Source organism: Bactrocera dorsalis, chromosome 5 (assembly GCF_023373825.1).
Source record: "Bactrocera dorsalis isolate Fly_Bdor chromosome 5, ASM2337382v1, whole genome shotgun sequence".
Lineage (NCBI taxonomy): Eukaryota > Metazoa > Arthropoda > Insecta > Diptera > Tephritidae > Bactrocera > Bactrocera dorsalis.
In genome coordinates this window covers 9,547,202-9,572,969 of record NC_064307.1, presented here as the reverse complement: position 1 = coordinate 9,572,969, position 25,768 = coordinate 9,547,202, and the positions used below count along the sequence as shown (strand labels likewise).

Below are 25,768 nucleotides of genomic sequence, written 5' to 3'. Positions count from 1 at the left end.
GTTTGAGGGGAGATTTTGAAGAATAAATTAAGAATTGCAAAATTATGAACAAAATCTTACTATTTTATGCCCACCGTAGTACAAACTCACCTTTTCACCACCGCCAGCAATTTTGTAAAATAATAACACATACGCTCTTTTATGAAAACTAAACAAATTTATTTTTGCATGTCTCACATTTTTGATTTTGCACAAAATAAACAATATTTACAATGAACAGAAAACCTTTCAAAGTTTGCTGCAAACATGGCGTTTCCTTAGACAAATAATAATGCATTAATTATAATTAATATTTGTACATAGCCACACATACATATAAATGCGCAATAGTGTACGTTCGCCACTCTTAACAGTTATACACAAAACAACTTTAACATTAAATACATACAGACTAAGTAAACTATGTAAGTAGTTTTGCAACTGGAGCCTGGATCCCCTGGCGCCGCAGTCACCCCTAGTGTCACTTAATGATATCACATTTTTCTATAGACATTTTGTTTTTGTTTTTTTTTTTTTGCTTTCATATACCTACTACATATGCAAATATGTTGCTACATATACATATCTACAATATATATATTTATTTGAAACAATTTTGTGTGCTTTTTGTAAAGCAATGAGAAATTATAAGTTAGGCTGTGGAAAGTTTTTGGTTATAGTTGTGATAATTGCTGGGTAATGAAGCGTGTTAAAGTACTGCAACGCGTAAACGGAAGCAATTGTGTGGTTTAAGAGTATGAAGCTGAGATGACCTCGTATGCGTATTCAAGTAAGGTATTTGCTTAGCTTATTATTCTTCCAATTTTCGCAGTTCGTATAATGGTTTGTGCTTGTTTTGTGCTTTTTCACATCAGGTAAGACCAAACCATAGCCACTTTACTTATGATTAAACGCTACCACGCAATTTGACTCTATTCATTTTCCAAAGTTTTTGCGCGTAAGTACTTCACCAGCATCTGCAGTGAATCGTATGTGTCAAAGTCATCGATATTGCGCCGCGATGAGGTCATATTTGCTGGGCGGGGCATGGCTAACGGCACTGGCAGCAATTCCGGCATAACGGAATGATGAGTTATTAAGGCCTGCAGCGTGGAGAACTCCTTGCGGAAGCCCTAATAGAGAAATAAAGTGGTTTGGAGCATAAGAATTTTGAAGAATAAGAATTTTTTTTAATAAGAAAAAAAATAATAATAATTTTAATGATTTTCAGCTATCCACCTTTATTTTGTAACCTCTCGCCGTGCGCAGTATAATGTAATTTGCCGTTTTTGGTCCCGGTGGCGATGGCACACGCAGCGTTAAGGCGAAGCAACCCGGCTTGGAAGTGCTTTTACGCACTAAGAAGGCACCAGGACTTTTGCTCGACAGCACTTCGACGGCTATGTCACGTGAAATGCCAGCTTGGAACCAAGAGGCGTCCTTGAGATCAGCTTCCTCGGTTTCATCTAAGGCATCCGCTGTGGTTGTGGTATTTGTGGTGGAATTGGAGGTGGCGCTGGAGCGTATGGCGGCCGATAATGTGTTATTGCGCAGGCGATTGGCGAAAATCTTCGGACTGGAGTTTGCTGTAGTAAAAATTAAAATTGAAAGAAAGGATTTTGAGGTTAGAAATACTGCAGATTTTTATTGAAAGTTTCCACAGAAGAAGAAAAGTTTACGGAAAAAGTTTGCTTGAGTTTGTGCTCAAAATAAAGTACGTGAAGACAAGCACGTCTTAATATAATACCGTTATTAAATTTTCTACCCACCACTACTCGTTTCACGCAAATAACGCTTCTTCAGGTTGAACTCGCTGTTGTCGTTCAGATTCACCGTGTCCAGCATGGGTATAGCCGTCAGCGATTGCCGGCAGGAATCACCGAATTTGCTCGCAATAAATTTCTCCGGCTCAAAGGCCTCCTCATTAATATAGCCATTCGAATAGATTTTATTGCTTGCCGAACTGTGCAGTCTAGCGTTGCACAGTGTGTTTGTATTTGTTGTGCTCGTGGGTGTGCCAATACTGACAAGCGGTCGTGACTCCTCATTTGAACGCAACAAGCCCATGGTTAAACGCTTGACCTGAAAAGTAAAGGAGCAACAAAAATTATGTGGGCGCATAAAAGTATGCAACAAAAACAGCATTGATTTAAAAGTCACCAAAAGTATGCAACAAACAACATTGATTTGAAAGTTACCTAAAAGTATGTAAAATTATGTGAATAGTAGCAACAAACTGTTATGCAGCCTTAAAGTATGTTACACAAAGTTTAAGCAGCTTAAGCTGGTGTGGCCCAAAATCGGCTATTCAGCTTGCCGGCGCTTTAAATTATCCTTGAACTTCAAAGTTTAACGCCAACTGACGAGAGCAGACGCACAAGTACAGTCAAGTGCTCAGCAGTTGTAGTAGAGTAGTAGTGGCTGAAGTTGGCTGCGAGCAGGCAGCGCGGTGCGCTTTTGTAAGCACCAGGTTAAGCCGCAAAAATGCACTTTTTCACGGTTTGGCAGTGTTGCGCGTCCAGTGGGGAAAAAGTTGAAAGCGGCAAACTAAAATATGCGCCGCAAAGTCAACAAAAAGCAAAACGTAATGCTCACGCTGAAGTGTTCAAGTTTAAGTACAGCCTTACGCGCCGTAAAGTATGCTTTGATTTTTGTTTTGCGCACATTTTTTGCGCCGCTCTTCCGCATTATTCCTCTGTTTCACTCGACGCGCTGTAATGCAAGCAATGATTTTTTCAGATTTCTTTTTTTTCAGCTTTTTGATTGCTGTTACCTTGCCTACTCGACTTTACAGGTAGGTGTGAGACCGGTCGACCGGTAGTCGTCGTACACAACCCAACATTTGTGGGCGAATAAATTTCCGGCTATAGAAATTTATTACCATAAACCATAGCAACAAACTGCAGTGCAGTGGGCTATAATAATACGAATACCTGCGAGAGCGCATGGAAGCAGAGCTGCCATGAGTGGGAGGGTGTAGAGGAAGCGACTGTGCGAAGTAGTATAAATGCATAGCGAAAAGTTTTTCCTACTCAGACGAAATCGCCCCTACTCTTGCAGGGAACATACTACAGCGTAACTTGCCTCCACATCGTGTTGGCTGTTGGCTGACTAACAGTGTGGCTTTTACCTGAACTTGCTTGGTGGCACTTTAACCGATAATTTTTTGTACGCCGTGTCCTCACCAATTCAAGTCTACTTGTTTTTACACGACTGCGGTTTAGTCACAGTTCGGCGGAAGTGACTGAGACTGCACTGGCGGCAGCGCGAGGCGGCTGCGGCGCCCACAAGTGAAAACGAAAACAAAAAGTGGGAAGAGAATTTATTTGACTTAGTCATTGCTAGCGCACTTAAGTGGCATGCTGCAGCCGCTCGCCTGTTGGCTAGTCCGATATGCGACCTCTTCGTTGCTCAGTGCATCTTATGCTCGTTCGTTGTTGTCAGGTGTGGGTTTAGTGAGTGAAGACGACAATAAGTTAATGCTTGCGAATGAGTTCTTCTATTTACGTTGTTGTGGTGGCAAACAACAACTGCGCTGTGCCGCACCTCATGACAATGCAATAATTTAGTGGCATTTAGAGAAAGTTTTGCGCTAAAGCTTATTCAGCATCGCCACTCGTGTGCCAGTGCAACCAGGTGGGTGGGCAGCCGCTAGCGTATAAGCTATCTCAGCGGACCTTTTGGGGTCAGCGGCTTCCCACTCAAGTCACATGAAACCTAGATGAAACGTTGATAGCAACTGATCCGCAATGATTTTACTTAGTGAGTGATAAATGATTTTGTGACTTCGTTGCTAGCTCTTATACTTTCGGCTAAAGTTAATTTCAAAGCATTTTGTCATACATTTTGGTTGAGAAAAGTGAGTATCTTTGAATTTTACTATTTTGGTGTTAAATAAATATTTTTTTGTCTTGCCGAGGGTCTTTTCTTTTAATAAAATTGCTGATTATTAATTTTTTCTAGAAGAAAACGTTCCTCGGAAGCAAAGGCAGTACTGACGTTAACTCTATGAAGATAAGTATGAACATTATTTGACTGACAAAATCGGCATCATTTTAAGGATTATAGAAAACACTTGAGAATCAGTTGTTTAACCTAGTTTTTTTTTTTTCTTTTTGATTTCAAAACTTCCGACTGTTTTTGTTAAAATTTCTGTTAATATTGTTTCTGGGTCTATAGTTGTACACGGCTGCCAAGAGATGGCGTAACTTGCTTATTATTCCATTGTTGTGGACATGACTGGGAAAACCTTGAAGGTAAGGAATTGGTTGCAGTAGTCGATGTAGATTGTTTTCAAGCACAAAGAGAGCTCGCAGAATCTTTTTGATTCACTCAAGCAGTTAATTTAAAACGTTCAATAGGAGCTGGATACACTCAAAAGCGAAGAAATCGGGTTCTATATATGTAAATCAAAGCCAAGAGACGTTGAAGGACGAAGTTTCATGTCAGAAATGCAATGAACCGATTAAGACACAAAGAAATCGTATGAGAAACCTGGCAAACCAGCGAAATCAATGGCAAAGCCGAATATTCATAACGCCGGGGTTATGCTCTGTATTTGATAGGAACAAAGAACCATGTTGTATTATGAACTTCTAAAACCAGATGAAACTATTACTGGAGGAAACCTTTTGATAACAATTATTTTGTAGCTATAGGGACAGATATTTCCTTTCAATATTTTTTGCAGCAGCTTATTTTCCCTTTACTACATTATTAAGTTCTTCTTTCTGTAGGCAATAATTTTACATAAGCTTTTTTGCTTTTGTATATTTAAATATGACAAACAAATAGATTCCACAATAAATGTCGCAATTCTCCGAGTTTTGGTCAGAATCTTGACTATATTTTCATTTATGACATTCACCACAGAAGCTCTACTTGACATGAATCAAGTTAATATACTTATTAACAACAGTTACAAAATATTGATTCAATGTTAGAAAAAAGGGCACGAAATTCTTTAATGCAAAAGCCTCAACCTCTTATTAATAGACTTGCTCTAAAGTAACGATGATTTTTCATTGCTTTTACGCCTCATTTGTCATGCCAGTAGCAATTTGATTTCACATTCACTTTCATTTCCATTAAAGTGAAATTCTTTTTCTAACGCATTTTATGGCGTGTAACTTACAATTTCATGGTATTGAACTTGAAGCACTAAAGCAAGTATATTCACACCGATACGCACACAAACACACACATGCATATGTTCAGCAACATTTTTTCGCCCACTTTTCACTGTCTGCCATTAGATATTTTAATTTTGTCTGTCTGCTTGTGTATGCGTACTTGTGTCTATGTATGTGTGTGCGCAAAACGAAGTGTTTTCATGTGGATATGCACGACTGCACAAATGAAAACAATTTGCGAAAATATTCTCTACATTTCAGCTTCATTACTCATACGCCACGGTGGGCAGAGCAGAAATGTACTTGCATTTAGTGCTCACGCATACAAGTACATGTGAGTGTTTATGTTAGAAATGTTTTGCTAAAATTGAAATCATAAAAATTATATGGCATTTCTGGAAAACAGAATCCTTATTTAATGGGAATATTGCAAAGGGTTGCCGAGTGTATTTTTTTATATATTCAAAGGTTAATTTTAAAGTACCAAAAATATTTCAAAAATTTTTGTAAAAATATTTGAAGAAAATTTGTCACACAACTTGAAATATTTTTTACAGAAAGGTGCTGATTCCTATTTTTGGAAGAATACATACATATGTATATAAAATTTTTTTCTTCGAAAAATTTTCAATTTTTTCAATACATTTTTTATAAACTAAAAAATACTTTTGGAAAAACACAAATATACTCTTACAACAATTTTTTGTCTGAAAAAGCTGTAAAATATTTTTCAACATAACTTTTATACTTGGCAACCCTTTTTTCCATACAAAATATTTTCCTTTTCGAGTATATTAATAGGAGAGTTATTTTGTTGTCTGTTTCATAAAATTAATATTTGACGATACATTATATGTGTGTAAGCAGTATGTATATGTGTGGAAGTGTGTCTTCTCTGGTTTTGCTTTATTAAAACGGCAAGTATTTCAAACATGTCAAAAGGCTTTCTGATCCAGCATAAATATCTAGTCATTTTTGCGTACTGGCAGACATACTAATCTGTTTATTTTAATACATGAATTTATATGAACCAATACTATGAAACAGTAGCTATACACACGCATGAGTGGGGGTCGAAAATTTTTATAAAAAAAAATTATTAAAATTATTAAAATTTTTTTTTGAGATATTATAGTTAGTATTTTTTTTAACAATTTACAATTTTTAAAAAAAATTTTTTTTCACCCACAAACAAAATTTCCAAAATAACAAATATTTTCAAAAATTATATTTTCAAGTACGTAGTTTCATATTATCACCATCCAATAAACAACTGGAAATCTCAAGCTTGTGGAGAACAATTTTTGTCTAAGAAATTATAAACACAGTCTCCAAAAAGTCTCACTTTGAAGAAATATTCAATTTGGGTAAGGTTTAAAGATAAATAAAACTGCTATTATTTGAAAATTATTCCTCATCAATTTCATTGGTAATAAAATTTCCCAAGAAAATTATTTTAGTTTTGCTAAAAAAAAAATCGTAATATCAAATTTTATTTTATAAAACAAAAATTCATAATAAGAAATTCAAGCTATATTTTCTTTTAAATGTGCCCTGAAAAACTGTTGTGCCTTAATACTCGCCAGCAGAAATGCAAAAAATATATGTACATATATACATTTATACGCACATACATTTCTCTCATTCTTTTGTATTTGCTCCACATACTTCAACCATAATAACGCACAGACTGTCAGTGCGACAGCATGACTGCCTGACTGACGTACTGACGTACTGACATTTTCATTTTCTCTTTGTCAGCCGCTGTCTGTAAAATTATTTTTCGGTAAATTATTTTTGGCTTCTTGTTTATGTAGCATACAAGAGTCATTACCAACATAGTAGCAGGCGAATACAAATCAGCACTCACACACACACTCATATATATGCAACGCTATAAAGTATAACATCGTCACTATGGCAGCAGACGCAAGCACTTGCGCAGAGATGGTAGAGTGGGTGGATGGCGACGCACCGGAAAAATTGCCATGCCTCCGCAAGCCAAAAATGGTCTAATTGAAAACTGGTAAACAACCAGCGCTGACTTTCAAATAGCACAACAAATACTCATCCTAAACACAGACATACTGAAAATATTGATGGGTATGTGTTTATGCCACACATTTGCCACAGCTGTTGCACCACATAGCGGGCTTGAAGGAATTTTCTGTCGTTTTAATCGTAGCTTGCTTGCCATCATAGGTTTGGAGATCATATAAAAATCACTTATACTTGTATTCTGAGCGGGGAATATTAGGTTTTTCACGATGTTTGTAATACCTTAAGGGCAAGGACGGAGACCCTTTAAAATATATGCATACATATAAGTGATCTGAGTGACAAGCTGTGTCGATTTTTTTTATGTGAGAGGTTATCTTCATGAAATTTGGCATGAATGATTGTTTAAAGCAACGCTCTAATCTCAGAACAAATTGTTCAGATTGGACAGCTATAGCATATGGCTGTCATACAAACTAGTATAGGAAACATAAGTTCCCGTATGGGAAATTTTTTGGTTTAAGAAGATATCTCACTGAAATTTGACTGACATTATAACCCAAGTCAATGCTAAAATCAAATTGCTGAGATCGAACCAATATAGCATACACGTAACTATCCGATCGGTCGATCACAGAGTTTCTGTAAATAATGCGTCTGTGAAGGCTTTTAACATAACTCTTTGCTGCAGTTGAAGTTAACATATTTTCATGCTTTTACCTGATCGAGGAAATCGTCAGAGATACATGCCGTTATCACCTTTAAAGTTCATATCAGTAAAAATTCCTACCGACCTCATTAGCATAGGCACAAATATGCTTAGGGCAGCTAGCAAACACACAGCGTATCGTCCACTTAAATGAACGACTCAAACGAGTACACTGGCAACTCACACACACACACACACGTGCACACTGGCGCATATTTTGTTAATGTATGCAAATTTAATGAAGTGCCTCTTTTGGTCAACTGCTACCAACGGCCGGCCAATACAAGCCAATGCCACACAATAACTGTGTGACTAACTCAGCGCATCAACCGAATTGACAGCTGCGCTGTGTGGCAAGCACTGCTGGTTAGGCACTGGCTTTGTTTTTGGTGCACACTAAGAGGCCTGTAAATGAGAAAAACATCAAAAACAACAATTTTCAGAATTATGCATATAAAATGCTGCTGTCGACCTCACCGTACACACACTCACACACATACACATGAGGGCTTTCGGTCGTTTAGGCACATTTTGAAGCGCTGACTTTTAATGTTCGTTATATATTTGGAATTTCCGTCAACATTCTAGTGGAAATGTTGATGAGGCGGTTGCGTGTGTGTGTGTGTGTGTTGCGGTTGGTTGCAAATATCCTTCTTCTTTACATTTAGCACACAGCTTCCTCGTTGAACGCATTTGTTTTGCTGCCGCAGTCATTCATGCAACATGTCACTGTTCGTCCATTACTCCAGCACAAACCCGCTCACCCCCTCGCTCACTTGTTTACTCAGTCACGCACGTGCCTGGCGCTTTGTGTACTCACACACACACATACACTCATTCCTACATCCATTATAAATGCGTGCGATTCCGTACTTCAACCAATTTTGTGTGGCACACAGTCGAACTGCTGCCACACTGATTGATGGCTTAATGCTGCGGGGCCCTCATGAGTGTGCGGGTGTATTGCTGCACTCGAAAAGCGCACAAAGAAAAGCGCATGCAACGCACATAGCTAACAGCTTGGCTGCCGGCTACTCCATCGACAGCCACTTTCGCAAATTTATGCAAAATCCTTGCAACAACTGTTGTGTCGTTCAGTGTCATCGATGCGTGCATTTGTATTTTGTGTTTTACGATCCTAGCGGCGCTTTGCGTTGTATGGTTTTTATTACCGTTACGCATTTCGTGCTTTGACGGGCAGTCTCAGCGTAGACCAGATAGACGACTTCTGCACTGGATTTGATTACATTGGTGAATGCAGCGCTTGATTTGCGGTGTCACTGCAGTTTTGTTGTTGCTGTCTGTGGCGTTAATATCGAAGTGGCAACTTATATTGCGTTTGTGTGGTGAATTTGAAGCTGCAGGAAGCAGTATGTCCAGCAAATCGCACACCCACCAGTATGAAGGAACACACTATGCTTAGAATGATGATGGCTGTAATGTTAGTTATGACGTAAACAAGGCACATTGCGATATTTGAAACCTGCTACCAATAAAACTTAATTTTTTCTAACATTTGTGTTGTAGTAATTAATGATTCATTTGATGAATAAATTTTTGACAGTTCTTGGTATTCGTTCGACTTCATTTTTTGCATGAGTTGGATTTTTTAATATCAATATCCCTCCACAAAATCTTAGATAAAGTGAATGGGCACAGCACACAGCCCGATGGCAGATAGACTCATTTTAGTCTTCTTCAATCCTCTACTTCACACCAGCAGCAGCGTCTTCTGATGAAGAGAATCCAGAGTAATTTAATGTGAGACCGTTCAATGGTTGCTTGAATTACTATCTCTGCAGGGCGAATATGTCGAGCGAATATTGGATCAGCACGCGATGCCGAACCATTATTTTTGTTTTAAATTTTTATGATTTGCAAACGTTATTCCGAAGTAAGTGTGCTAATCATGAAATGTGAAGACAAACTCCGAAAAAGCATTGCTTCGTTAAAAAAACCGTTACAATTCAATCAACCTGACTGAACCAATTTTGAGATAAAATGCATGATTTTAAAGTTGTCGTAAACTTTTCTCTGTCAACCTTGTCTGTTAACCATCAGAAGGGACAAAAGGTATCATAAATAGCTGGAAATTAGAGAATTTGTTGACTTGGTATAAAATCTATGTTATTATCCCTGGTATATTGTTATGAATGAGAAAAAATTATTTACAGCGTGAGCTGAAAACCCTTTGATCTCGATGTTGTATTGAGCCAATGCCGGAAAAATTTTTCATAAGCACTTTTTGGGTTGGCTCCTTCAGTGAATTTTGTTTTCTCTTCGACTGACTGAAAGCGGGTTTCCTGGAGCGGCAATTTCATTTTGAGAAACAAGAAAATAACACACTGAACCAAATCTCGTGAGTACCATCGATTAATCATATTCGTTGCGTTTTGGACTTTAAATTCGGTCCCAATCGTACTTTTTGTGTAGAAAATTTAGATCCCGTTTCGATGGTCGAGCATGAATGCGTTTCATACCCAAAATATCCACCAAAATCGTTCGAACGGACTCACCAAAGATGCCGAGGTCTCTTGCCGTCTCTCTAACATTTGCTTGAGGATTTTCAAGTACCTTATCTTTCACTTTTTTAATATTTTCATCAAGTGAAGAGGTCGGAGGTCGTGCAGAGCGAGGCATGTCTTCAACGAACTCTCGACCGTCTTTGAAGCCTTTGTACCACTCTTAGGCTTGTGTTTTTGGATCATCGTAAGTTTTTTCCAACATTTGCAATGATTACGCACACGAAATTTGGTTAGAAATATTAAATTTGAAGCAAATTCGTTGATCGATATTTTTATCTTTTGTAAAATTTGCAATGCACAACTGAGGTGTACCAACTTAAGCAGTTGCTGTAAACAGATTGGTTAACAAATCTCGGTTGTATTTGGCATAGTAATTAAGGACAGTCTTACGAACTTAACAAAGTATATTTTTTTTTGAAGAAACATTTACCCGGGGAATAACAGTTTCCGGGTGTTTTTTGTAACAGTGTAGAATCGCATAATTTCATTTTAAGATCATTTACACTATTCCATTAATATACGATATGCTTTTAAGGCTTACCGTAAAAGTTAAATTTACCTTCCTCGAAGCTTAACCAAAATAGAAAAGCTGACGTCGCTTCGATATCTGTAATTTGGTAACAGTTCGATGAAATCTCCCGAAACTTTTGCAATATTTTAGTTAAGGAATGCCAAGGATTATAGTCCAATCCGTACAAATATATTTTTCTTAAATGTAATTTACCAGCTAAATAAATTTGGGGAACATTTTAAGAAAAAAATTTAGCAATGCATACATCTTATTGCATTTTGAAAATAAAGAATAAAATCTTAAACATTTTTCATCAATATTTTCAACACAATTCGCCAACTCCTAACCCCAGCCGCACTACTTACTCTCTCTCACTGCGACCTTTCTGTATGAAATCAGTTTTATAATCGCTGCAGCTTGGTACATGCTTCACATAATCCATTTGACTTTGAGTTATGCAAGCGCGCGCGCGGTTGTATCGAACTTTTGACTAGACACACGTATCTGAAATTGAATCTCTCGCAGCGACAAACAAGGAAAACTAACCACACTTCAGCGCACACCATACTCACACATGCAAGCCTTAAGCAACGAAAGTTGCAAACGAGACTGCCATATGCAATATGCATATGTATGCAAGTGTGTGTGTGTATAGAAGTCAAACACTGCGGGCAATCAGCTTAGTTGCCAACGACAGCAGCCATCAAAACGAGAAAATGTTGATAAGGCTTTGGCGTAAAAACCAAGCGCACGCTCGTTTGCACCAAAACACACACACATACACACCGATTTGCACTTTAGCTCTTATTTTACGCATACACACACACACATGTATGTGGTGGAGCTGCTCGCCTGACTTTTGACAGGCGCGACCGTGGCGGTGCGGAGTTCAGTATTTATTTCTGGAAATTAATTTGCGTATCGCTAAAAAGGCTGCCAATGAAGCATGCCGCAAGGGCAACAAAATGCGCAGCTACAACAACAAGCAACAAAAACAAACAGCACAAACAAAAACAATGTTCGCAAACATCAATACAGTTCAATAGACTGCCGCTGGCATTAGCATCAACATCAACATCGACATGGCAGCGAAATGCTGGGGATAGGCCATGTTGCTCATACGCCCCCGCGCGCCCAACACATACGCCCTGCGCACACGCCGCTAATAGAAGTTTTGTCGCTAGGCACACATACAGCTAAGGGCGAATGCCATCTAACGGTTGTATCTGCTTATTTGCACAACACCGTAGCAGTTTACAGCAAACAACCAGCAATTGCGTTGATTTAGTGTGTGAGTGTTTGTGTGTCTGTTGATTTGTTTATATTTGTGTGTTTGCTCTGCAGCGGCAGTGGCGGTGGCAGTGGCAGTGTCAGCTGTTTGTGTAGTGGCATATTAAATTTCTTTCGATGTGCAAACGAGTTATGAAACTGCTGGTCATTGGTGTGAGTAAACGTTGCTGGCGTACGCCCACACAAACGAAACTTTGTATAAATGTATGTGCTGCTTAGAAGGGTTAATATGTGTGCGTGGTAGGCGTGTGTGCTTGTTTGCAAACGCACATTTCGGGTTTATAAAGAAAATTGATTTATTGACACAACAAAAGCGTAGGAAACTGAAAAGTTGGAGGCGAAGTAGGCAGAAGTGCTCACATAACTTTCTTTCAGGATTAGTTGCTTCACATTTTTTGATTTGCTTTGAGTTAGTCTCTACTTACATACACAAATTCCAATGTTTTTGGCAACGAGTGCAATAAAAAAGCAATTTTTAGGCATCAGCTGGAGTTATTTCCTTATGTCGTTATAATATGTGTCACAGAGCTGCTCATGATAGGATTTATAGCTACCATTAGGCAAACGGATTGTCTGTTTTGTTTATTTCAACTTAACTTAAATTTGTTTGTCTTGCATTCCAGTTCACTTTTTTGTATATACTTTATTCTTTCTGTGTTTAATGCGTGTGATAAATTTATTTTTCTTTTCTGTATATTTTTTTCACATTTTGGTCTGCTAGGCATTCATAGATTTGAGATAATAAAAATGTCTTATGACTAAGTTTTTCTTATTGATAATATTGTGGCGAATTATGAATTTCCTTTATGAAAACGAGAAAAATTGATCTTCATTAGCTGAATTGCAAGCACTTTGTTCATAAACCGAGACTTATATAGTGTTATGTTCAGAAAGTTATTTTAAGTTCTTACTTTCGCTTGTGAATTTAAAAAAATCGATTTTTTTCCATAATATATGAAAATACATATGGAGGATAATTTCCGAAAATTTGAAGTTTACTCGTCAAATAAATACTTTCGGAGGTATGAGAGTAAACATTGTTTAACTTAATTTCTACATTCCAGTAGTATAGTGGGCATGCCTATGGAAATCCACCTACCGGAAGCCAATAAACAGGTTATAGAGGCTCACTGCGCAGTCCATAACAGAAGCTTAAAGAACAACTCCAATAGCGGCTCTTAAACGGGTACTAAACCTGCCACCTATAAAACTCTTCTTTGAAAACTGCGCTGCAAAATCGGCTGCAAAAGAATTTGCATATGGAACCATCTGGCATAGCTCGGTGGATAATGGCGGTTGGGTAAACACCGACTACATGACACCACTTTTCAACTGGAAAAGAAAGTTCGAGGTAGAAAACAGACGGATAGCTCTAAACATCTATACGGATGGCTCAAAAGTGGACGATAGAGTTGGTGCAAGAATATACTGTCCAGCGTTTGACATAAAGCAGCGTTTCAAGTTATCGGAAGACTGAAGTATATTTCAAGCTGAGAGCTTTTCTATTGTGAAAGCCGCGAAGCAGGTCTCTAATGCACCTGCAGACAATTCCAGTCAATATCTACACCCAAGCAGCAATCAAGGAAGTAACCTCGTATCGCATATCGGCCAGAAGTATCTTGAAAAGCAGGGCAGCAGTAGAAAGGGTTGTCAGAAGCAAGCAACTTCACTTCTACTGAGCCAGGCCATGCCAAAAAGTTGTCGAGGACAATGAAATAGTGGACGATATTGCTAATAATGTTGTACAGTTAACATCCGGAAACGTGATCAACGATTATAAGACCATGCATAGTCTATACGACGACCTCAATAGAAGCATGGTAATGAAAATCAAAACCCGATGGAACGAGCTACCAGGGTGCAAAACTGAAAAAATCATGTGCAAAACAGTAGATCGGAAGTACACAAAATTTCTTTTGGCACTCTATAAAAGAAACTGTAGTACAAGTATCGGAGAACTAACTGGTCACTGTCTGGTGGCGGCACAAACCCGCAGAATAGGGCTGACATATCCAGAAAACTACAGAAAATGTCTAGAGCAACGCTCTATGGAAAGAATGGAGCATTTATTTTGTACTTATCTCGGCTTGGCAAGAATACACTGTAAGCTTCTGGACTACCCACGGTATGACAAACTAGATAACTAGCGACTGAACTGAAACTGGTATCGTAAAGGACCAAAACTGGTCTATGCGTGACTTATTGGCCTGCCAGATTAACCTTACCTTAGTCGACTGTCAAAACTTTAAACATATTTTCTTCGAAACTTTGTTTTTAGAATCGATGAAGGAAATTTTTTCCAAAATCCCAAAAAAGAGGGCGCGTATATTCTTACAAGAAAATTGATATAATCCCTTAAATCATATATAGAATATCACTACTGAAATTGATTGTGTCTTTTTTCATGTGTAAGTCAGATTGCAAGCGGATCGCCACAGTTGTGGATGGAGATATTATCATGATCTTATATTCGAAAGACAAACCTAGATTTAGTTATTGTTGAACTGTTATATGGTTGCCGAGAGTGCACTATTAGTAGAGGATAGAATTTATATCTATTGCCTTAGAGCTTATAGCCTTTGTCCAATTAAAGGCCTTCTGGCAGTTCGAAGAAGTTGTGACTTAAATTTTGACAGAGTCATTTAGGAAAAACTTAGAGTATTTCATAAACGATATTTTAAAAGCCAAATGTAAGTCACTTAATTCTCATTTGACTATCACAACGTAATTATTTGCGTATTGATTAAGACCGAAATAATTCTTTTATTATTCATTTCCTCATATAACTCGATAAAAGTGTTTTGTTGTTGGCTAGTATATAAATTAGAACAATAAGAAATATTTATCAAACTTGTTCTCAAACACACTCTAACTCTTGCGTATGTTGAGGTAAATAGCTATGTGCACTTTTATCGTCACGTGATTGAGTAAAACTTTTACAAGTGTTTTGGTTTAGTCGAAACAAATGTTGCGCCAACACGTGACGCGCGAAAGCAAGCACCAGTCAATTTCCACTTAAGTCATAAGCACTAATACTAAGTATGCTTTACTTATATACTTAGTTACTTACATACGTACTTACGCGTGAGCAAAAATACTCGCACCAAAATTGCGTCTGATAAAAGTTTGCCCAAAAACGTGCACATAAGTTATATTCACCGTTACGCTCACCTATTTCACTTATCTGGCTGTGCCTTCACTTACCGAAGTACATACTAATACGTATGCATTTATCATTGGTCTTGAGCGTAAAGCAATATTTAGCTTATTTGCAAAAACTTCTGCTTTATCTTGTCTTCTGCATCACACACATACATATATATATTTATTCGTGTTTATTTATATGCCAGAGTTCAGTTATTCAAGTTTGTAAATGTATATTGCGTAAGTATGCAGACTTGTTTTCGTGTATATATTAATGGCGCAAAGATAACAAAGGATTTGATGCACTTGTAAACACAAGTATTTGCGCAAACTTCTTGTCTAACTCGTCTGCAGACAATTAAGTATACTTTAAGCATAGTTATAAGCACCACAAACGACAATGCGAAATGCGAGATGCGTAAGCAAAAGTATAAAGTTGTCTCCGTGGAACTTTTCAGTGTCGAAGTAGTTAAACGAAAATAAACGAAAACACTTTGCTGTTAATTATACTATATGTAGTAGAAAGAATTTATATCTTTGCAAGTTGCGTTTAAACACTTTGTTTTGATATTTAGCATTTCTCTATATATTTTTGTTATTTTTCGGTGGCAGACCAATTGCTAACTTGTGAGGAATTTGAATATACTGGCTTTTACAATGCCAGGAAATTATAATTTAGAAAGAAATGTAGTTGATAAAATGAGTTTTTTCAGTTCTGTACGCCTTAAACTGTGCTATGAAATCGAAAACAAACACAAAAAAATACAAAGCATAGTGTGGCTTTACTTAAAATGTTTCAGAGTCTATTTACACTTCAAGTGTTCAAAAGAAATTTGAAAATGTTAGATTATTTATTAACCACTTAGTTTTTTATAATTAAACCGGAATAGAATTCCCACATACAAATTTAAGTTGTATAAAGCAATATGTGGGCTGTTTCAGAGTCTATCTACACTTCAAGTATTCAAAAGAAAATGAAAATGTTAGATTATTTATTAACCACTTAGTTTTTTATAATTTAATATCTCTTCAGTAAAAAATATTCGGCAAAAAGCTTTTAAATCTTCTCTTGAGGCAAGATGTTAATAATTACCGACAATATTACATAACGGATTGATTAATTTGAGCACTAAAATATGTATTTTTACAATTTTAGAAGTAAGGGAAATACAAAAAAATATATTTATCTTGTACACTTGTGGCCACACAAACCTTACCACTTTCAATCGATTTATCTATAGCTAAATGTGTTTTGTTTTTAATTTTTAAAATTTCTGATTAATTAACTTATTTCTAAATAAAAGAATTTTATTAGTCAAATATGAAAATTTTTAGTGGTAAGGTTTGGGTGGCCACGAGTGTATTTGAGTGTCCAACAAAATTGACGACTTCCGGTACAATATTAGTAATCATCTTTTTCAAAAGTCCCTCAAATTACGGCTATGATTCTTGAAATTAGTGCAAAAATAATCTTTATAATGTTGTTGTTAGGCTTCAGCAATATCCGAGCAAAATCTTTGCCTAATTTAAAAAATGCAGTACTTAGGAAAAAGTGTATCAAATTCTTCGTACCGAAGCTGACTAAGCGAAACGCAATAGCGGCTAGTTTCAGAAAATTCACCCACTTTGCGAAGGATATATGTATTTAATATTCAGCAGTACCCACTTTTTTTTTAAAGAAAAATATTTTTATTAAAATAATATTTATAAAATTGATTTTCAAAACACATTTCTTTATTCGTTGAACTGTTTTAGGAAAATCGTAACATTTCACCACGTATGACATTTTGACTAATACCTAGTGAGCTGAAAGATACCTGTGTATACCCGAAATGCTCTTTCAGTTTTTGAGATATCGAAAATAAACTTTAGACACATTATTTTCTCCCCAAGAAGCTTGTCATTTGTTGAAACCAAATAAGACCACTATAGCATAAAGCTGTCATTCAAAGAGCCTTGTTTATTTTCCAAAGCAACGGTTTAATCTTCTAAGAAATAGTTCAGATTAGACTATTATTCCTTATAGTTGTCATACATACAGACCGATTAAAATCAAATTATTGTATGAAGCTTTTGCATTTGTGAAAGGTATTTTAGCTTCGTCGCAACCCAAGTTAAGGTTACGCTTTTTCTTGCTTACATTTAAATTTTATGATCAGCCTGTCATTTCAATATTGTGCTTTAAGGTTGATAATTTACTAACCAGTAATATGTTGGAGCCATATGAAATGTATCACCTACACGGCTTCAAAAAATGTATAAACCTTGTTGTTAATTTTATACCATCTTATATTTCAAAAGATGTTTCCAGAATATTCTACTAAATTCTCAAGCTGATCCGTGAAACTACCTTGAGATACAACCTTGAAAAGATGCGCCCTTAAGGTCAGCTATAAAGTTACTTAAAACTTTAAACACGTTTTCCTCAAAACTCTGGATTCAAAGTTGGTTGTCAAGATTTTTCGCTACTCAATCCAGATTAGTGAATCTTCGACATATAATTTACGAGGTCTTGAAACAAGGAATTTTTTCCTACAAATATTAAAAAAAAAAGAAATGAACACCAGTTTTCACTTTCTTTATTTCCTTCCACCATTACCAGGTTTATGGTCTTAATTAAAACACTTATTTATTTCCTTTTACTTTTGATGATCCTATATGAGGTTTTGTTATTAATGTGGAGGCACCTTTTTCCGAGGGACTGTCGGAAATGGCATCGTAATGCCAGAGATTCGAATATGTTGCTTTGAAAATTTCACAATATCTTTGTAATATATATACCTTTGGAATAATAAAATAAAGAATAAAATATTTAATATTTATAAAAAAACTATTCAAATTAAGCGGTGTTTTGCTCTGGGAAATCTCATAAAGATTGGATGAATAGAAAATGAAAGAACTTCGGTCATGCCTCACAGGTAGTGTACCGAAGTGATTGAGTTCATTTGAATTATTTATTGCAGTCTGAAGAGTTTCCTCAACGCCCGCTTTCGAAAGCTAGAAACGAAGTGAAAGATAATTTCAACGCTTCAGGTCAGGAATACCTATAGCTCCTTATATTTTTATATATACAAACTTCGATTCGTTAGAATTTTATCTTCTAAACATTTTTCATATCCACGTTTTATCTGAGTCAAGAGTGCAAACATAATCCAGTATGTATAGCTTTCCTCATAATAAACAAACACAATATTTGAGTAACTTTTTTACAAATTGCTTAATTTAAAAGAAAACTTCATAAAACTTTCATACTAAAATGAAACTCGATGGGATCTTCACGAGGATTACAGCCAATTTTGCAATGCCAATCAATTTAATCACTCATGCAAAGTATTTACTTGCGAACACACAGACACAAACAACTAAAGCCGAACCTTAAAGTTGTGTATGTGTGCGCCAAAGCGCCAAAGCAATTTTAGTTAAATTAAAGTTTGCAGCCCCAATGGGCATTAACGCAGTGACACTGAAATCGTGCAACCCAGTAAGCTGCTTTGAGCCAAAACGAAATAAAATGACTGAAAATTTGTTAACACACACATAAACGGACATGCTTGTGCTTATATAAGCAGGCAGTCACTAGCTAGTTGCGGCAAACAAAATTTCACCCATTCTCTAGACAATAGCAACGCAAAGCAGCCTTCAATGTATCGAACAGCAATAAAGTTGATGAGGCAACCAAATGCGACTGCCAGACGCGGCAGCGCAGTCACCCTTATCAACGTCAATATCGCATAAAATATGCAAAAATAATAGCGGGAAAGCAAAACTTTTGCAATTCACTTTAGGTTTGTGCTTTGAGCGCTTTTCAACTACACACACACATATACATATGCGCTGCTACATATATTTATACATATTCATAGCAGAAATGCGCATTCTTCACTCGCTCAGCTGTCAATATTTTGCGAGCAGAATTTCCCGTTCCCGCCTGCCTCAAGCAGTCGTCTTGTATTTTGATTTCTATTTATACACATACATATACATATTTATATTTTATAACAGTACTTATTGGCATGTCCGTACTTACCAGGGGCGGTTTGTCGACCAAACGCTTGCAATTATTCAGCTCTGTGGGTGAGTTGTCTTCGTCCGAGCTGGGTGGCGTGTGCGCGGCTTTCTCGTTGTCATTGCAGCTGTGTGCGTGTGTATGTGTATGTATGCACATATTATCATTATCGAGCATGAAATCCCATATAAAAAGCGATGCAGAAAAGGGAAGAAAAATATACGAAAAAGACCGTTAGTTATTGTAAAGTGCGAACACAGCGAGACACAAGTACAAGTGAAATATGGTGCTGAATACAAAAACAAAAACAAAAACAAAAAAAGAAGAAAAGAAGGAATGTTGACTTCTGGTGACTAAGCATAATGGCGTAGTTAAATATTTATAAGTAGTGGAGCTCTAGTGAAACATAATGTGAGTTATTGGATTGTGAGTATGTGTGTGTGTATGAGTGGGTGACGGCTGCGGCCGACTTGTGTACAGGAAATTGCGTAAATGTTTGTGGTGTGTATTTTCCGGTTGCCGTCTCCCCGATTGATGAGCCGGGTGGCGCACACATGCGACCGACGCATATGCATAAGTGCGCCTTGTCTGTGCTTAAAAAGTGCATAAGTGATTTTGTGCGCCCTTTTTGCCCCTCACTGGGCTTTGTCTGTTGCTCACATTTCGTAGATAATCGCAATTGACAACTGCAGTCAATAAACTATAAAGCACATTTCGGTATTTATTTGCAAGAAAATGTATGTGTGCGCATTCTTTTTTATCGCTTGTGCGTATGTATGTGCGACAGCGTTGCTTATGTGCTAAATGGTTGTAGGTTGTTGGGGTTGTTGCATGCAGCAAATGCTTTTGTAATTCGTGCGATTATTCATGTAAGTCCAGCTGTTTGTAAATATGTATATAAATTTGACAACAAATGAGGGTTCTGCTGGAATTTCCACTTCTTTTTGTTTGGTCTGTTAGTAGTTGGAGGTGTTTTGTATAGTTATTTATTTTAGCATGGGAAGGAATGCATTTATGTGTTAAGAAAAGTGCTGATATTTTTTTTCATTTAAGTTGTGTATTATTTTTAACGTCTGCACAGTTTTGTTTCAAAAAAATTTACAAAAAATGTCTATGTCTCTAGTTTGATATACATACATACATACAGTGTTCACAAAATTAATGCAATAATTAAATTTCCCACCATTTCTAAATAAATTCATAGCTGACGATATTAAAACGGTTTCGACAATATTTTGTATGAAATTTCCGAAGTGCCGCGGTCAAGCTTTAATTATTTTTTAAATATTGTTCAATAAAGAAGACACGTTGTTCTACGTTGAGACTCTAAATTTACCCACACCTTATTTTTAAACGGCGGCAAATCTTAGACTTACGTTATTTTTGGGATACCCTTCATATGAGACTCCAAAAGCTTTCAAAATATGGCGGAAGTGAAGCAAATACAGACATACATACTACTATGAGAAAAAAATAGTAAGACTTTATTATGCTTCAAAAGCTCTGTCGGCCCCTTAAAGAAATCCCCCTTGGAACCAATTCATTTGTGTCGTTTTTTCAAGTCCTCGAAACAGTTATTAAAGTCAATTTCGCCAAATATAATAATAGCCTTCAAAGCGTATAGCGATGCTCGTTTAATGCCTTCCATTGACTCAAAAGGGTTTCCCCGAAGTGATCGTTTGAGTTTGATGAATAGCCAAAAGTTACACGAAGCTAAATCAGACGATACGGTAGTGTCACCATAGTGGTTGAAAATTTGGCAAAAAACTCACGAAGACTCCATGCAATATGCGACGGTGCATTATCGTGGTGCAAACCCAAGAGGTTTTGGCACATATTTTCGACCTCTTTTTACAAATAGCTTCGCGCAAACGAACCACAATACTCAAATAATATTCTCTGTTGACAATTTGGTCGGTTACAAGGAGATCGGAGTACACCACACTTTGAGAATCTAAGAAAACTGTCAACATAACATTGATTTTTGACTTGATTTGAAGTATTTTTTCGGCTTCGATTCACTTTTGCCATGCTATTTGGCCGATCGATCGTCTGTTTTCGAGTCGTAAACATAGATACAAAATTCAGCGTCGTTTTGTGAGGTTCTAAAAGTGAATTCTTTGAGTTTTACTATGTCTGAATTTATTGAAAAAAGAAGTGCGGTAATGCACCATCTCATACTGCATTGGTTATTCGTGATCATTTCGCCACATTTTCAACTAATGCCGTGCCGTTCTGGCTATTCAGCAAATTCACATGACCACTCTGAGAACACCGTTTTGGCTCAATTGAGAGTATAAAAGCAGAATCGAAGAAGGCTCTGATGGCCATCACGGTGGAGGATTTTTCAAAGTGCTATAATGACTGCAAAATTCGTTGACATAACTGTTTTGGAGGGGATAACTTAATAAGAAAAAATAATAAGGGCAAAATTCACCGTTCAATTTGATCACAGTAGTAAATGAATGTAAAGCAGCAGAAACTAGGAACTTTTCTGACACTTAAAAACATGGCTTGCCTATATTTTTTTTAAGTTGATGGCTCAAGCATGGATGGTTACAGTAATTAATATTCAAAAATTGAACTCCGTAAAACATACGTATCTATTTTCACCAAGAATCAAAATTTAAGTAACTGTATTGTGATTAAAAATAAGGTAAAGTTATCATTTAAAACCCCTGGGCATCAGTAGGGCAGGATTTTTTGCTTTTGTCTGTTTTTCAAAAAGTTTAACTATCTCCGGCTTGCAAAAGTGAGTTTTCGATGCTTGATTTTGTTGAGCAAAGAACTTGCATCCAGTTTCTTTGCGAAACGAATATTCTTGTACGAACATGTTGAAAATTTGCGAAAGCCTTTGGGGATCAAACTGTGGCACAATATATAAGCGTTTAGTGGTACAACGAGTTCAAAGTGGAACCATCAGCCTCAATTGACGAGAGAAACGTCCAACAAAATTAAAAGCTTTAGTAATTGAAAATCGTTGATTGACAATTAGAGATCACGCAAAACCTTTTGAAGAATCTTTTGTTTCTCAAACGCGTCAGGTCTCGATTGGTGCCTTCATCAAGATAATGAAGAATTTCACACTGCATTGGTTCTTCGCAACTACCGTATTCTCCTGATTTAAATCCGTGGAACTTCTGGTTATTCAACAAATACAAAAAGCCAATGCGAAAATGCTGCATGCAGTGTTACACTTTCAAAAAAAATTGTTTATTTTTTGATAGCTTATATTTCCAAAAACATCCCGTGAAATCGCATGGTCGTATTTTGCATAGTTTTTGAATGACAGCTTTAATATAAGTGACACTTTGAACGCGTTTTTCTCGAAATGATAAACTAAAACTGAGTATTGTTGATTACATTTACTATACAATGACCTACGCTCTTTTTGATTGGTTGAAAAATGTTAATTTGGCATTAAAAAACGTAAATTTTTTACCTAAAATAACGATTTTTTTGTTTCAAAATTGCGCCATTTTGTAAATTTTTGATATTTTACAAAAATTTTATGTCATTACAGAGAAAACGTCATTAAGTTTAATATACTTTTTGAATTTTTTGTTTCAGCTACTCATTCGGGCGGAATCATGTCAGCAGTTGGGGACCTTGTTTTTGGCACCTCCGAAGACAGCATATTTTTGTAAAAAAAATCTTAAAATATAGCTGCAAATATACATTATTACGTGCAAAGAAGTCCAAAACATTAAATCGAGAACTTTTTATTAAAATAATTCACGAAAATCGCCTAATGTTTCGTGCGATACACTGGTATACTTGCCTCATACTTTTTTGGTACTTTCAAAATAATTTGTACAACTAAACCAAAAAACGGTTTCGTGGCCTTTTTGTTATCTCTCAGGCATTTTGTCTTTCAATAAAAATGAGTTTAAGCACTTAGACCAACCCTAGAAGTTTGTTTCAAGACCGCTGATATGAGTCACCATGTCCAACAAGTTTATGGACAAAATTTCGCATTCACTGCGTTTTACGCGCGAAACACGTGTCCCGACAATTTGCGCATTTCAGTGCGCCCCACTTCAGCATTTGTGCTATTATGCTCTAATCTTTATAATGTGCCGAATCGCTTTCACTGCTGCTTTAAGCTAAATATAAAAAAAATACAAAGAAAGCATACTCACTTCAAATTCGCTTGCGTGAATAAATGCAACGGACGTCGGTTGCGCCCCACCGAGCCGTGCAGCTGGGGCGATGAGGGTCGCGAGTCGCTGCCACCGTTATGAAGCTGCAGATGCGCGGGTGGTTTTCGGCCACCACCCAGCGTTGAAACGCCATTGTAACGCGAGTTGACTGCGCTGCCGACGGCATGCATATTTGTACTTGAATTGGAGAGACCCTGTGCGCTGCGAAGAATGTTCGCATTCTTCGTCTTTTGCAGTGTCTTCGTGGGCGAAGATGTGGAGGACGAGCGGAAGCGCGAACCCGTCAGCACAGCTGCCAAATTGGCGGCAATGCGATTGTCGAAACGATTAAAGTAGCTGCCGTTGTCGACGTTCACGTGATTGCTGTTGCTGTTGCTGTTCCGATTGTTGCTGTTCGCCGTGGTTGGCGATATTGTGGTTGGCGGCGTTGTTGTTGTTGCTGCTGGTGCGACATCGATGTCGACACCCGCTGGCGTTGTGTTGCTATTACGCTCATAATCCAAATTATTGTTAATCATTTTGAATGAGTTTATGCGTCGATTATGCGGTTGTCCCGGCGCGGCGAAGGACACCTGCGGCGATTTAAGCGCTTATGATTTTGCTGTGCTTCTTTCACTATAGAACTTTTTCACACCACTTTTTGATACATTTTATTTCATTATTGCTTCATTTCAATATTGTTTATATATATATATACATATTTTTGTTGCAAGTTATTTTTGTTATTGTTGCTGAGCGACAAAAAAAAACAAAATATTTAAATCATGCTGTATGGCTTAACAGTTGAACTGATAACTGGCAATTGCCGTTTGCTGCGCTTCAGAGCCTCGGCAACTCTCGTTTTGCGCGCTTCTCTTTCCCCAAGCTTCTGCTGTTGCTTCAACCACATTTTATGCCACATTACCAAAGATAATTCAAGCGTAAACTGACAACAACACACACATAAATACACACACAAATATACCGTAACAGCAATAAAATGCACAAAAAACAATGGCTCGCTTCCAAGGGCAACCAAAGCGTTAAGCCGGAAGGAAGCGAGCGTTGGCAAACCGCAAAACTCACAAACAACAATGGCAATGAGCCGTTGCGTCGAATCGAAGGCCAAGCCAGTGATGCAGTGCGCAAAGGGAAACGAGCAACAGACATACTCCAGTGCATAGCTTCGGTGTGGGTTAGTTAAGGAGGAGACAGTAACTGCGTCACTGCCAAAAAATGCTTAAATGGTGGTGGCTGCTCGCTAAGTGGGCAAGGGTGGTAATCGAATGCGCCAATGAGTGGCCGCTGGGCATAAAAGCTTTCCTCACTTTTCAAATAATTTTTCTGACTGAATGTGATTGCTTATAAGTTTCAAAAATAGCGGTAACGGAGCTGTAATAGAATATAAACAGTCAGATCTAATTTAATGCTCTCTCAGTCACGAGTTACAGTGACGTCTGGACTCTAGCTGCTATATTTATTTGAAATAAAAAACGAAAGTTCAATGAAGAACTGATTTTATAATGGATACTATTATATACACATATCTGATTACAAGCTATATATACCGGCATTTATGCTTTACATTTTAATAGCGAATGCATGTCATTCCAGGTCAAAAATCGAGGACCCATATTTTGAGTCAATTTTTGAGAGAAAGAAAAGAGTAGAAAAAGTCTATTCCACTTCGAAGTGATAGCAGTTGTTTGAAGCAGAAATGAAGGAATTGATGTATTTTTTATACATAATGCTGCTCGTAAAGGCACGGTTAGCGTGAAAATTCGAAAAAAAAATTGTTCGGCATATTCAAAAATAACTTTCTAAAATTATAAATATTGTAATTATTTCAAATATTTTTGGAGTTACAGCTTTTTAAAGTAAAGCTGCTTTAATAGTTTATCTTTGAAAGTGTTGTCATCAAACAGCTTAGACACGCCCAAAAAGACAAATCTTAGGGTAAAATTGAACTTTTTTCAAAATGGCCAACTTTGTGATATTTTATTATTTTTGTGGAACGTAGCCCGTTGTATAAACATTAGAGATTATTTCAGTTTTTTTCCACTGACAGGACCGAAATGAACATTTATATTAAGCGCTTTCTGAAATCGATGACAGGTTAGTTTGCAGCGAAGATACATACCCGTCTCTGTAGCCCAAAAAACACACGCTAACAAGCACAAAGATAGGCTTGACATCGAGAGCTTTCTGAGGACACTCATCAACATCGTTCCAGTATAAGGGAGCTGTGGGATCGTATTTCAAGCTGCTTACGTACAGCTGAAAACCGAACCATTGGGTTTCTGAGAAGGCAAAAGAACAGCTGGTACGATGG

General features: G+C 37.1%; 1 protein-coding gene across 1 annotated transcript; it reads right to left on the bottom strand.

Moving 5' to 3' along the window:
• Positions 1-137: 137 nt before the first annotated feature.
• LOC105231390 (probable serine/threonine-protein kinase DDB_G0282963) lies at positions 138-25,242 on the bottom strand. The gene is made up of 5 exons (XM_011212674.4): positions 23,437-25,242; positions 19,316-19,421; positions 1,749-2,061; positions 1,219-1,565; positions 138-1,112 (listed from the first exon to the last, which is right to left on the bottom strand). Exons 1-5 carry the CDS (start codon positions 23,973-23,975, stop codon positions 912-914), a joined length of 1,506 nt encoding a protein of 501 aa, XP_011210976.1. The 5' UTR covers positions 23,976-25,242; the 3' UTR covers positions 138-911.
• Positions 25,243-25,768: the final 526 nt, after the last annotated feature.

Coding starts and splice junctions, on each gene's coding strand:
- LOC105231390 (XM_011212674.4), bottom strand. CDS start 23,975: ATGATTAACAATAATTTGGATTATGAGCGTAATAGCAACACAACGCCA. Junction 19,422..23,436: donor TTCACGCAAGCGAATTTGAA/GTGAGTATGCTT, acceptor ACACGCACACAG/CTGCAATGACAACGAGAAAG. Junction 1,113..1,218: donor CGAGAGGTTACAAAATAAAG/GTGGATAGCTGA, acceptor TTTCTCTATTAG/GGCTTCCGCAAGGAGTTCTC.